The sequence below is a fragment of the Kogia breviceps genome, chromosome 1 (genome assembly GCF_026419965.1).
Source record: "Kogia breviceps isolate mKogBre1 chromosome 1, mKogBre1 haplotype 1, whole genome shotgun sequence".
NCBI lineage: Eukaryota > Metazoa > Chordata > Mammalia > Artiodactyla > Physeteridae > Kogia > Kogia breviceps.
In genome coordinates this window covers 41,592,612-41,604,755 of record NC_081310.1, presented here as the reverse complement: position 1 = coordinate 41,604,755, position 12,144 = coordinate 41,592,612, and the positions used below count along the sequence as shown (strand labels likewise).

Here is a 12,144-nt window from a genome sequence, read left to right as displayed (position 1 = left end):
TGGTAAGGGCAGTGATGGCGGTGGGCACAGAATTTTATGGGAGCTCAGAATAGGGCCCTTTTCCTTAATTATCTTTTCCTCTAAGGATCCCATTGCTCCTGTTTCTGACAGGTGGATCGGGGAGCCACATTGTGATTTCTGCCCTCAAAGGCGATTTGAATACTAGCAGGCAGCCAGTGGCCAATGTGCAGCAGCCAGAGGTTCACTTGACAGCCCTCCTGCCACTGGATGAAAGAGAAGAAAATTCTGAGGGCCAGGGGAGCACAGGGCCACAGGCACACAGCCCTGCCTGAAGTGTGATGGGGCTTTGGAGGACTGGGGAGAGGTTTGTTCGACTGAGGGTAAAAACGGCCTGGACACATCTCATGGCTGGCCACACGAGGCCCCTGCACCATATTTTTGCTTATCTCTTTGACGTTTACTTTTCTTCTCTTTTCCATGTCATCATCTCTGTTTCTCTGACATTTGCTTCTCCACCAGCTTTCATTTCTTCTTATTTCCCTTATCGCTTTCATCTCCACATTTCCTTTGCTCACTGCCCATCTTCTCATTCTCCTTTCCCTCTACTGCTTTTTTTTTTTTTTCTCTCTACACCTGTGCCTTCTTGCCCTTTAAAGTCGTCCTTGGCCTCCTACCTCCGTGTTCCAAAATGTACCTTGTTCATCTCTGGGCTGGGGAGGAGATTTTCATTTTCAGCGGCCCTTCTTATGATATGAAAGAGCATCTCACGTGTATCTGGGTATCCTAGGAAACAGAACTCTGGTTTCTGAACGGGGCAGATTCTATCCACTGTGTTCGTAAGACAGCGAACCAAAGGGAAAGCAGCCTCCACGTATGCCCCTTCAAAGACTGAGAGTACAGTGCTTCTGGCCCTGTTAGCAAAATCAGGGGAGCAATGACACCATTTTCCTGAGGTTCTGCTTCTCTATCACTATACCTATCCTTGAAGCTTCTCTTTCTCTCTCTTTTTTCCTTTGTTTTTTTTTTTCTATTTCTGTCCTGGTTTTCACTCCTATTTTCCATGTTTCTCCTTGTCCTCTCTTCTCTTCAGTTTTTTCCTACTTACTAGAAATTACATCACTCCCCTCCCTCATGTTGCTCTTTGGCCTTGGAAGATAGAGTCAAAAGCAGTGTCTCCTAAATTCCCTCCTTTTAAGATGAGAGGATGGAAGTTTGGGTTGGGAGAGACAAAGAAAACCTATCTCCTGAGATTCTTTATGAGACTAAACTTTCTTTCTGGTTCTGATTTTGAGATTGGATCCATACAGAATTATAGAATCTTAAAGTTGAAAGAAATCTCTATTGGTCATTTAAATAACCTTCAAGCCAATGTTGGAACCCTCTTACCTTCGTAAAAGAGAGTTCTTCTGTCTGTCCTTGAATACTTCGAATGTCGGGAAGTCACTACCACATAAAGCAGCCCACTTGGCTGTTGGCCAACACTGCTTGTATCAAAGTTACTGCTTGTTATTATAATCTGGATCTGCGTAATTTGTTGATCCCGTATCTGCTTTGTAGAGATAATAGAGCATAAACCTTTTGTTCACGTATTAAAGGGACTTCAAGGTATCTTGAATGTCAAATGTCAGAGAAACAGGGTTGATGACATGGGAAAGAGAACAAAAGTAAAGCTAACGTCAAAGAGAGAAGCAAAAACATGATGCAGGGGCCTTGCGTGGCCAGCCACGAGATGTGTCCAGGCCCTGTTTACCCTCAGCTGAACCAACCTCTCCCCAGTCCTCCAAAACCCCTTAAAATAATTAAATGAAATAAATCATTCTTGCCACCCTCTGACCATATAGAAAACTCAGTTTTCTGAATGAGTCATTCCCCAATAGTTCCACATGGCTGAAATTGTCCTGGAAATTGTAAGGAAGAAAAAGCACTACCCTACAGAAAGAAGACTAAAATTAGACAAAGTTGTAAAGGCAATATTATTAACACTTGTGGTAGATATAATATCTGTTTTGCACATTATAGTTTACAGAACACTCATAACATTCAATTCCATGTCGTTTTATTTTTGTAACTAGGCCATGGTACTCCCCCAGTTTGTAGATAAGGGTAGTGTGGCTCATAGAGGTTGACTGGCCTCAAGGCACCCAGTTCACAAGTACATGAGTCAGGACTGAAACCCAGTTCTTCTGACTGTTAGTCTTCTGCTGTACCTGTCATAAATACCTGTGTCTTTTTCTCTCCAAAGTACCTGCAGTGTCATGGGATTATATGAAATAAGTTGTCTCCTCAAGACAAGGTACTTGGTGTACACCATCTAATAGGATTGTTCATGGATTTTTGTTGTGTGTGTGTGTGTGTGTGTGTGTGTGTGTGTGTGTGTGTTCCTGGGTATGGCTGTGGAAATAGAAAAATGGAAACAAAGAAACCAAATCCAGGTCACACAGTGATTTGGGGGTGATTATAAAAATACTGCATGGGGACCAGTGACGTTATTCCCTAAGTATAAGCATCAGAGTGATTGATTTTGTTTGGTAAAAATTCTAAGCATCAAGGTAAAGAAGAGTGAGTTACTCCTTTACTGCAGTTAATCCAGAGAAATTTCCTGAAGGCAATAGGAGACAGGGGAATCTAAGAAAAATTTAAAATAAAATATGTGAGGCCCTTGGTAGGTTGGAAAGAGGGGAAGGAAATTGGCAAGGGGCAGAGAGGAGGGTAGGGGACACGGTTTCGGGACAGGAATGAGACAGGTGCTGGGGACCTTGTGTTTTACTGATGATTTGGAGCCAGGATTCCAATGTGATGATCAGTTTTCCTCCTTTTCGAAGTGAAACCCAGATGCGGCTAAATTTAATTCTACTCGGAATCACTGGTGATTCACCCAAGCTCAGGTGCGCCCACACGCAGCTGGCATCAGCTCTGTGTGCTTTCCAGGCTGATCATCCTTCTTTAACCCAGCTTCCCCCATGGAACAGGGGGAGAAAGGCAGACTGTGGTAACCTTGACCTTCTGTGTCTCCATCTGCAGCATCCTGGCCACTGCGGGAACCCACTTCAACACACACGTGGACCTGAGGACGCTCCGGGCTGTGCGTGTCCTAAGGCCCCTGAAGCTCGTGTCGGGGATACCTAGTGAGCACCTTTCTTCTTTCTCCTCTGCTGATAGCTTTACTGATGTGTCCTCAACCAGATCCAGGGTTGAAGAGAATTAGGGATAAACAAGAAATAATATCTCCTGAGAGGAAGCCCCTGCAGTAATAAATAGAGGACCTGCAGCAATCTGGCGTCACCTTCCACTTTAAAATTTAGCAGATTTTTTTCATATTTAAAAGATAATGAAAGATCTTTGTAAAAAATTGGGAAAGTAAAGGAAACAATACAAAATGAAAATGAAGAGCACCCATTATCCTATCACTCAGAAATAACTTTTGTTAACATTTTAGCATATTTTTTCATTCATTTTTTCCTGTGCATTTTAATGTGATTGGGATCATGCTGTATTTTTGGTATTGGATCCAATCATAAGCATTTGATTTTCCTGACATTAAAAATTCTTCAGAAACTTGATTTTTTTTTTTTTTTTTTGGTACGCGGGCCTCTCACTGCTGTGGCCTCTCCCATTGCGGAGCACAGGCTCCGGACGCGCAGGCTCAGCGGCCATGGCTCACGGGCCCAGCCGCTCCGCGGCATGTGGGATCTTCCCGGACCGGGACACGAACCCGTGTCCCCTGCATCGGCAGGTGGACTCTCAACCACTGCGCCACCAGGGAAGCCCAGAAATATTATTTTTAAATCTGTATTATAGTCTGTCTTATATGGTCCCTGACTTGGATAGTCATTTCTACGTTGCTATTCATTTAGGTTATTTCCATTTATCTTTTTCTAACTAGAGATAGTGCTGCAACAAACATCTTTTTCCTTAAATATTATTCAAATCTCTGATTATTTTCTTAGGCTAGAATCCTAGAAGGACAATTTCTCGGTCAAAGGATATGGTGTTTCATGAACAGTGGTTGTACTAATTCTGCTTCCCCAACAGTGGGTGGGAGAGCTGGGTCTGAGATAGAGTTGTGGGGAAGATGAACTTTGTCCTTGTTCTTACAGATTTATAGCCTAGCAGGGCTGGGCCTAATTCCCTTTAGGAAAGAAGCATATTCTAATAAGTTTCATCTGTAAGAGGAATCCAGAAGACAGCATGGGTGCAGTGAATAAGGGAAGGGTGATAGGCATGGGAATGATCAAGGAATGGTGAAGAAGAGGTAGGAACTGATCCCTAGGGGAGGGGGTGATGGCGGTCTTTGGCTTGACTTATCCTGGTTGTCCCTTTGTGAATTGCTTTATCATCTCAGGATCAATGGTTCTTTTCCCTCAAAGACTTGCCCCTCTTCTCCCAGGAAGAAGTCAGCCTGCCGTATCAGGTGGTGCTAAGCGAGGGTTGCATTTATCATTCTCTTTCTTTCCTTCTAGGCCTGCAGATTGTGTTGAAGTCCATCATGAAGGCCATGGTGCCTCTTCTGCAGATTGGCCTTCTGCTCTTCTTTGCCATCCTGATGTTTGCTATCATTGGCTTGGAGTTCTACAGTGGGAAGTTGCACCGAGCTTGCTTCATGAACAATTCAGGTAGGGTCACTATTTTCTGACTTCTGCTTCTTCCCTCCTCTCTCCTCTGGTCATTGGGGTAATTTCAGGGCATTTGGAGGCTGCTTGGAAAAGTATGTCCTATCCCAACCCTAGAATTAGAATCAGAGACTTCCTGGTCAGCAGATTTATGGGGCACAACCAGCCTAAAGATCCCCATTGTACATTGATATCGCAAAGCGAATAACCCCTTAGGTTTATAGGTTATTTCAATAGAAGGTCTCAGCTGCCGCATCCCTTGGTAGGACGCTATCAGAATGCATGTCAAAAACCTTCTGCCTGAAGAATTGCCCTTTGTGTATGGCCTCTTTGGCCCACAGCCAGAGAGACCAGGAGTCAGATCTGGGGCCCTCCAGATCTTGGGGACATTTTCCATCCATGCTCGAGCTCATGACCTTCCCCCTTTCTGCTGTGACCCACACATAGTGTGGAAGAACTGAGGGAATTCTGAGCATGACTTGGCAGGGGTGCTTGGGAGATTAGCAGGGTACACAGATCTGGCATTCTTCTCTCCCTGTATCTTCTTTGTTCTTTTCAAGTTCAGTAGAGTGCTTTAGGAGGAAAGGGGGCAGGGGAGAGGTTGAAGGAGCCCAGTTAGGTACCATGTTTTTATGAAAAGTATCTTCAAAGGACACCGTTCACATTGGATTTTTATTTTTTATTTTTGTCTTATTTAAGATGAGGAATTTAGGCCATAAAAACAAGGAGTTAAGATCCACGGAAGGGACTGTAGTTTATAATTGTTCCCAAGGAACCCAGAAAGAACTAAGGGTCTATCCTGGAGTCTGAAGTTAGAAAATCAGTAAGATTCTGCCTTCAGCTCAGACCTTTCTGGGTGACCCAGTCCTGTAAATTCCCGTGGGACTCAGGAGAAGGAAGAAGATGTGACCTGAGGAAAGAGGGGGTGGGAGGGGCATGTGGGGGAGGCTTCATTTTCACAGGAGGTTGGGAAACATTGGGTTGAACACATGGTATGTGAGCTGTGAGGTGTAGAGATGCCAGAGAAGGGTAGGAGCCAGAGACAAGGACAAACCTTTCTGTGGGAAATAGAATTGCATGCTTGTGGCCTCCTGGGATCATTTCCAGCTCGTGCTAAGCATCGTGTGGTTTATCCCCCACCCTCCAAATGTGTCTGCAGGTATTCTAGAAGGATTTGACCCCCCTCATCCATGCGGTGTGCAGGGCTGCCCAGCTGGTTATGAATGCCGGGACTGGATCGGCCCTAATGATGGGATCACCCAGTTTGATAACATCCTTTTTGCTGTGCTGACTGTCTTCCAGTGCATCACCATGGAAGGGTGGACCACCGTGCTGTACAATGTGAGTAGAGCTGGCGAGGAGCCAGAGCAGCAGGGAAGGATCGTGGAATGGGGCTTCCGGAATGCTCCCGCGGGCTACCTTTACTTTTCCTTCTAACCTGATTCTGTCTGTATAAATAATGGGTGGAACATGGGGTAGCTTACAAAAATCCCCCTTTAGAAGGACTTCTGGACATAATCTATACTTAGCAGTTTATTTACCTCTGTTTATTGGCCTCTTGCTAAGTACACAGCTTCTTAATATAGTTAGGAAATTACATGCCATATTTGATGGGTGAACTGCGAATTAAATCAGATCAACTCAGCCGTTTTGTTCTGCTACTGGTTCGACATGGTGGTGGGATCCAGTGATGGGCACCAAGAGGTATAGATTTGTTGGTTGCTGTCTTCAAAGAGCTTACCACTGGTCTGGGAAGGTATTCCAGTAGTTCCCACCCCTGGCCACACATTAGAATCAGCTGGGAGAGAGCTTTAAAAATTTACGCTGCCTGGGCTCTACTCCAGACAAGTTAAGTAGGAATAGCTAGGGGTAAAGACCTGTCATTGATTTTATTTTTAAAACTTCCTAGCTGATTCTAATAGGTAGCTTCCCTCAAGAACCATTGCATTACATGCACATAAGTAACACGCTTAATTGTAAGACTCACTGGAGATGCTTGTTGAAAATTCTGATTCACAGGCCCTTGGAGATTTTGATTTCATGTGGCTTTGAATAGTTGGTGAGCTGAGCTACATTTTTTACACGTGCCCCTGGTGATTCATGTGATCAGGCATGTTGGGAAATTCTGAGTTGGTGTACAAGATAAGGCTATCTAACTGTCTGTGTGGGATGTTAGGGTGACCACTAAAATGTCTTCCACCTCCCAGAGTCAGATCTCAACAAGTTTTGAAAGGCATGGTGCAGAGTCTAAGTTCTGAAATGAAAGGGTGGGGAGGTGTGTGCTTTGATGCATAGGAGGCCTAGTGGGGCAAAGCAATTTGGGCAAATTGTCTTTGTAAACAGGTGCTCATAAAGGTCTGTACCCTCCTATGCATACAGCCAGCCCACCCCAAGGCAGATCCCTTTGGAGCAATCATCCATCTTCCTTGCCCTCCCACAGTCTACCTTTACATTTCCTTCTAACCTGATTCCGTCTATATAAATAATGGGTGGAACATGTGGTGGTTTACAAAAAGCCCCCTTTAGAAGGACTTCTGGATATAATCTATACTGGAAGGAAAGGAAGTGCTGTCTCAGGAGAGACTCAACCAGATTGTCATGGAGGAAGAGCCAGGGTCTGCATAAAGCCCATACAAGTAGGTACCTAGTAAATGTCCATCACTAACCTGGACCCATTCCCAAGCTCCCAGGCAGGTAGAGCTTTGCAGAAAAGAGCCACAGGCTATTATGCGGAAGCTATACAGGGCGGTGAAGGTCTCCAAGGACCAGCGTATGCCCAGAAAGCCCAGGGGTTATATGTGACTTAGAAAACCCTTGCGGACACTCTGGGATTCTCACCAGTTGTGGGGCGGCAGGGAGGAGGGCAGGGAGGCAAGGTTGATGAGCCCAGTTGCTCCTCATTTGAGATGTGAAGGTTGTCTTGAAGCTCTGTCACTCAGATTAACCAGGCGCCTCTGGAAATGACAGCACTGGCCCCACAGCGGCTGGCGTCATTTGTGGGGCTTTGGGAGGGATGTATTTCAATTATATGCGTAGACTCACCTAAGTGATGTGATAAATGCATTGAAAGCCTGAAGGGAGAAGTGTTGCATTTGAAGATAAAGGCGAGATCTGTTGGTCCTCCGGAGCCAAGGCTCAGAAGGTACTGAGATAAACAGGAATCACTCATCACTGACATTAGTTCCTTTGTTCATTCATTCATTCTTTCAACATATATTAGTGAGCATCTGTGATGTGTCAAGCAGTGTGCTAGGCACTGGGGAAACGGAGGGAGAAAAAAGTCACATGACCCCTGCTCTCCTGGTGGTCTCTTCAAATTCCAGTCTCTCTCAGGTTATCTATCCAACATAGGTATGGAGGTCACACAGAGACAGTGAACTTGCTCTCCTCTCTAGTTGTGCTGTACCGAAGAAGCAGGGAGAAGAGGTCAAGCTGCAAATCCTCTGAAACCTTTGATTGCATGGGTTCCCAGAGCCACAGACTCACAGTACCTCTGACAATGACATCAGTCATTGAACTTCAGTTTACTGAAGGCCTCCTGCTACCCCTGTGGCTGGATCCCGACTTGAGGGAACTCATTGAGCTGTTGGGCTGATTTCCAGAAAGTGGCTGCTTATGGGACAGAATGAACTCATGCCCACTTTGAAATGACATCACTTTCCAAAGCATTGGATCTAGGGGGAGGGCATGGAGCCAAGAGTCCACAGGCAGAGGTGATGGATAACTACCCCTTGATTCAGGAGAAGTTGGATGAAAAAGGCATCCAATTTTCAGCCAGTGGAACAAGGACAAAGTCTGGCTCCTTAGGAAGAGAAGGAGCCATCAAAGTCTGGGCTTCCTTTGAGCAGGAGACTGGGGTGTAAAGCATGGTCCAGGCAGAGCTCTCTTGTAGGAGCTGGATGCACATCCTGGAGTTAGGGTTTTCTGCTACTGGAGGAAGGTTCAGAGCTGTGAACTCTTCAGTCTGGTGGGCATAGGGCTTGCAATATATGGTGGAGTCACATCATACAAGCTTTTGTTAGAGAAACCAAAATTCAACTGAGTGAATTTCAAAGATGTTATTGACTTTATTCAACCATTCATGAATTGGGCAGCATCCTGTCTGTCAGCTGGAAAGGACCTCTGAGGAGCTGTACAAAAAATGAAAGACTTTAATAGGCAGAGGGCGCTGGACCAGGAAGTTAGTAAAAAGTGGATTAGTTGTGGCAAGGTCACTTTCCTTTGGGGTGTGGCAGGGTTTTATCAGGAAGATGCTGGTGCAGATGACTCACCTGATCACTAGTGCTGAACAGGTGATTCCTGATTGACTGGTTTAAAAGCCCATTTGTGGGAGAGGCTGACACTGAAATGAAGTTTTGGATTGGTGACATGGGGCTTAGCATAAGTGACTCTGTTTTGGACCTGTTGTCTTGTTTTAAACACTTTCAATTTACCCAAATTCAACCATTTAGCTTGGACAAGAAAGAGGATCCAGGATGGGAGAAAATAACAATTTAAATAGTACATGGGCTTCCCTGGTGGCGCAGTGGTTGAGAATCCGCCTGCCGATGCAGGAGACACGGGTTCGTGCCCTGGTCCGGGAAGATCCCACATGCCGCGGAGCAACTAAGCCCGTGAGCCATGGCCGCTAGGCCTGCGCGTCCGGAGCCTGTGCTCTGCAACGGGAGAGGCCACAACAGTGAGAGGCCCGCATACCGCAAAAAAAAAATAAAAAATAAAAAAAAATAAATAAATAGTCCAGACGGGGCTTCCCTGGTGGTGCAGTGGTTAAGAATCCGCCTGCCAATGCAGAGGACATGGGTTCGAGCTCTGGTCCGGGAAGATCCCACATGCTGCAGAGCAACTAAGCCCATGTGCCACAACTACTGAGCCTGTGTGCCACAATTACTGAGCCCGTGTGCTGCAACTACTGAAGCCTGCACACCTAGAGCTCATACTCCACAACAAGAGAAGCCAGTGCAATGAGAAGCCTGCGCACCTCAACGAAGAGTAGCCCCTGCTCACCGCAACTAGAGCAAGGCTGCACGCAGCAACGAAGACCCAACACAGCCAAAAATAGATAAATTAAAAAATAATTTAAAAAAAAATAAATAGTACAGACTAATTCACCTACCTCCCCTCTCCCGCTTATGCCCATTGAAAGTATGAGATTAGAGATGCCTAGGATCTTGGTTGAAAACGTGCAGATTCTGAAAGCCCATGTCAATGATACCTGAGTATTTATTTTTCTTCTCGTAATTTTAACTTAAGATTTTATAATGACAAAACTTTACATATCTATTAGAACTGATTACACACCACTGAATTAACTATGAACAACTAGTCACCTGAGTACTCTAAATAGATGCATGTATATATGTATGTTTCTACATAGAGAAAAATTACCCACTGTGCCTTTTATTATTACCACTGCTAATAAGACGCAGATATAACTGTGTTGATTTCCCTTTCTACCACTATTCCTGGAAGGCCCAATTCACCCAGCCACTGTATTTCTTCACAAAGACCACAAAGAAAAGGGAGTCCCTATTTCCCCGTCCAATGCCTCTTCTATTCAGTGGTTACAACAAAAACATAAGATTTATCGGCGCCAGTTATAACCAAACCATTAGGAGAACCTTCAGGTTTACACTGTACGCAGAAGCTCTCTCAAACACGTGGACTCAGTTTAACCTTTTTCTGTGTAACTTAAATGCTTCCCTGGTGTTTGCATCCCTTTTCTGCTGCACAGACCCTTCCTAAATGCCTCCGGTGACCTTGTATAGCTCTGCCATTGATTACCGTTGACTTCATTTGCATGTAGCTTTTCTCATGAGCATGCATGATTGTAAGGGTGGGGGAGAGTTCCCATTGTCAGGGCAACCTGGAGTCCTGCGTGCTGTGCTCAATTTAGTCTCTCCCCAAATTTCAACTCCGCTTGGTCACACTCCAACTGTATTCTTGGCTTCCCTCCCTCTTGTGGTAGAAAGATGCAAAGCAGTCTACGGTTCTGCTGGCTGCTTCTTCCTGTTTTGACTGTCTCTCCAAAGGTCTCCTCCATTTGCAGACTCTCCCCTCTTCTTACTAGTTTAATTCCTTTCATTTCTTCTAATCTGGATAGGTGTCGCTTCTCCAGGACAGCACCTTCTCCCTCAGTGCTGTTCACTCCACAGATGTTACCGTGGCTCCATTATTAACTTCTAACCTTCTTCACCTGGGTGAGATGTGGCTCTCAGATCTGGCTTTCTCCCGATTCTGGTCCGAGTCTGATTTCCCCGTTGTCATTCTGGTTTTATGTTCTCTGCTGTTTGTGGTACCAGGAATATAACATACAGGTTTCAGGGGTTCCCAGTCGCTGTCTGCAGTTCCTCCAATCTGTGCTCTTCAAGTCCAGTATTTTTTATCTGTATTTCTACATTTCATCTATATTTTTCATCAGGCTATTTCTCTTCTCACCTGGTGTTGATAACTCATGCAGATGCGGACATTTCTTGGAGGCGTGCTGTTCTTCGGCTTTGCAGGTACGCCAGTTGTATCTGTTATGACTGCCTTGGTGCTCTATGCTGCTGTGGGGAAGATTTTTATACTCTTTCCTGGCTTTTGGAAAGAAGAGGCAACCTGTGGTCTGATGCTTTCTGAGAGTCTTGCTCACTCTCAGAAGTCCTTTGGTCTGTGACAGAGCCTGTGACGCTCCTTTAAGTTGCCTTCTCCCAGCTACACATAGTTAATATTTGCTAAATCGTTAAGAGAGAATTCACTTCTTGCCTCGTTGCTGTTTTGCTTATGTATGTTGAAAGAATAATGCCATATCCGAGGGTTGCTGGAAAACAGCCATCTCCAGCTTCCTGAAGTTTCTCTGATTTTATAGTATCTGCAGAGAACGTGTTCAGTGCTGAGTTCCATGCGACTAGGGAATGTTGTCTACTCATCTCTGCTTTAGTTTTCATCACCACCTCCTCCACATGCTCTGGGAACAGAACATACTCAGAGCTCATTTGACAGATAGGGGCCAGGAACCTACCATCCTCTTACGGTGTCAGAGTGATAAGGTATACCAGCTGACCTAGGATAAGGTGTCTAGTTGGTAAAATTTGTAGACTCCTGTAACCGATCAGTCATGCTCTGGAATAGGCTTTTTCCCCACATCCCTGTCTGTACGAGCCTGTTCCTGTGTCCGTGCAGTTGTCTGGATCCCTGTAATACAGATGACACCTGGAATCTGATACCAGTGTCTGTTCACCTGCGACTTGTCTAATACACAAAGGGATTGAGAAGTGGATACCGGAAGTTAGTCTGCCTCTTTCCCATGAAGGCTGAGAGGTGAAGTAGATGGGGAGGAAGACAAAGAATTGAGTTTGGACATGAATGAAAAATTTGCGATGCTTATTTGATATAGTGGTATAAGGAGAGAGTTGGGTAAATGAATTCCGGGTAGAAGACTAGTCTGGAGATAATACATTTGGGAGTTTTCTGTGTATAGAATAGTATTCAAAGTCTGAAAACTGGATAAACCATCAAGGAAGGGAATATCTAACTATGGAGAAGAGGTTCCAGAACTAAGTTCCAGTGTTAAGATGTGGGTGAGTTAAGGAGT

At 45.1% G+C, this 12,144-nt stretch overlaps 1 protein-coding gene across 1 annotated transcript in view; it reads left to right on the top strand.

The window, feature by feature from the left end:
* The window catches only part of CACNA1E (calcium voltage-gated channel subunit alpha1 E), a 396,248-nt gene that overhangs the window by 178,698 nt on the left and 205,406 nt on the right, over positions 1-12,144 (top strand). Inside the window, exons 6-8 of the mRNA XM_059068042.2 lie at positions 2,983-3,086; positions 4,422-4,574; positions 5,731-5,912. Of these exons, the coding sequence (XP_058924025.2) occupies positions 2,983-3,086; positions 4,422-4,574; positions 5,731-5,912 (439 nt within the window). The remainder of the gene's footprint in view (positions 1-2,982; positions 3,087-4,421; positions 4,575-5,730; positions 5,913-12,144) is intronic.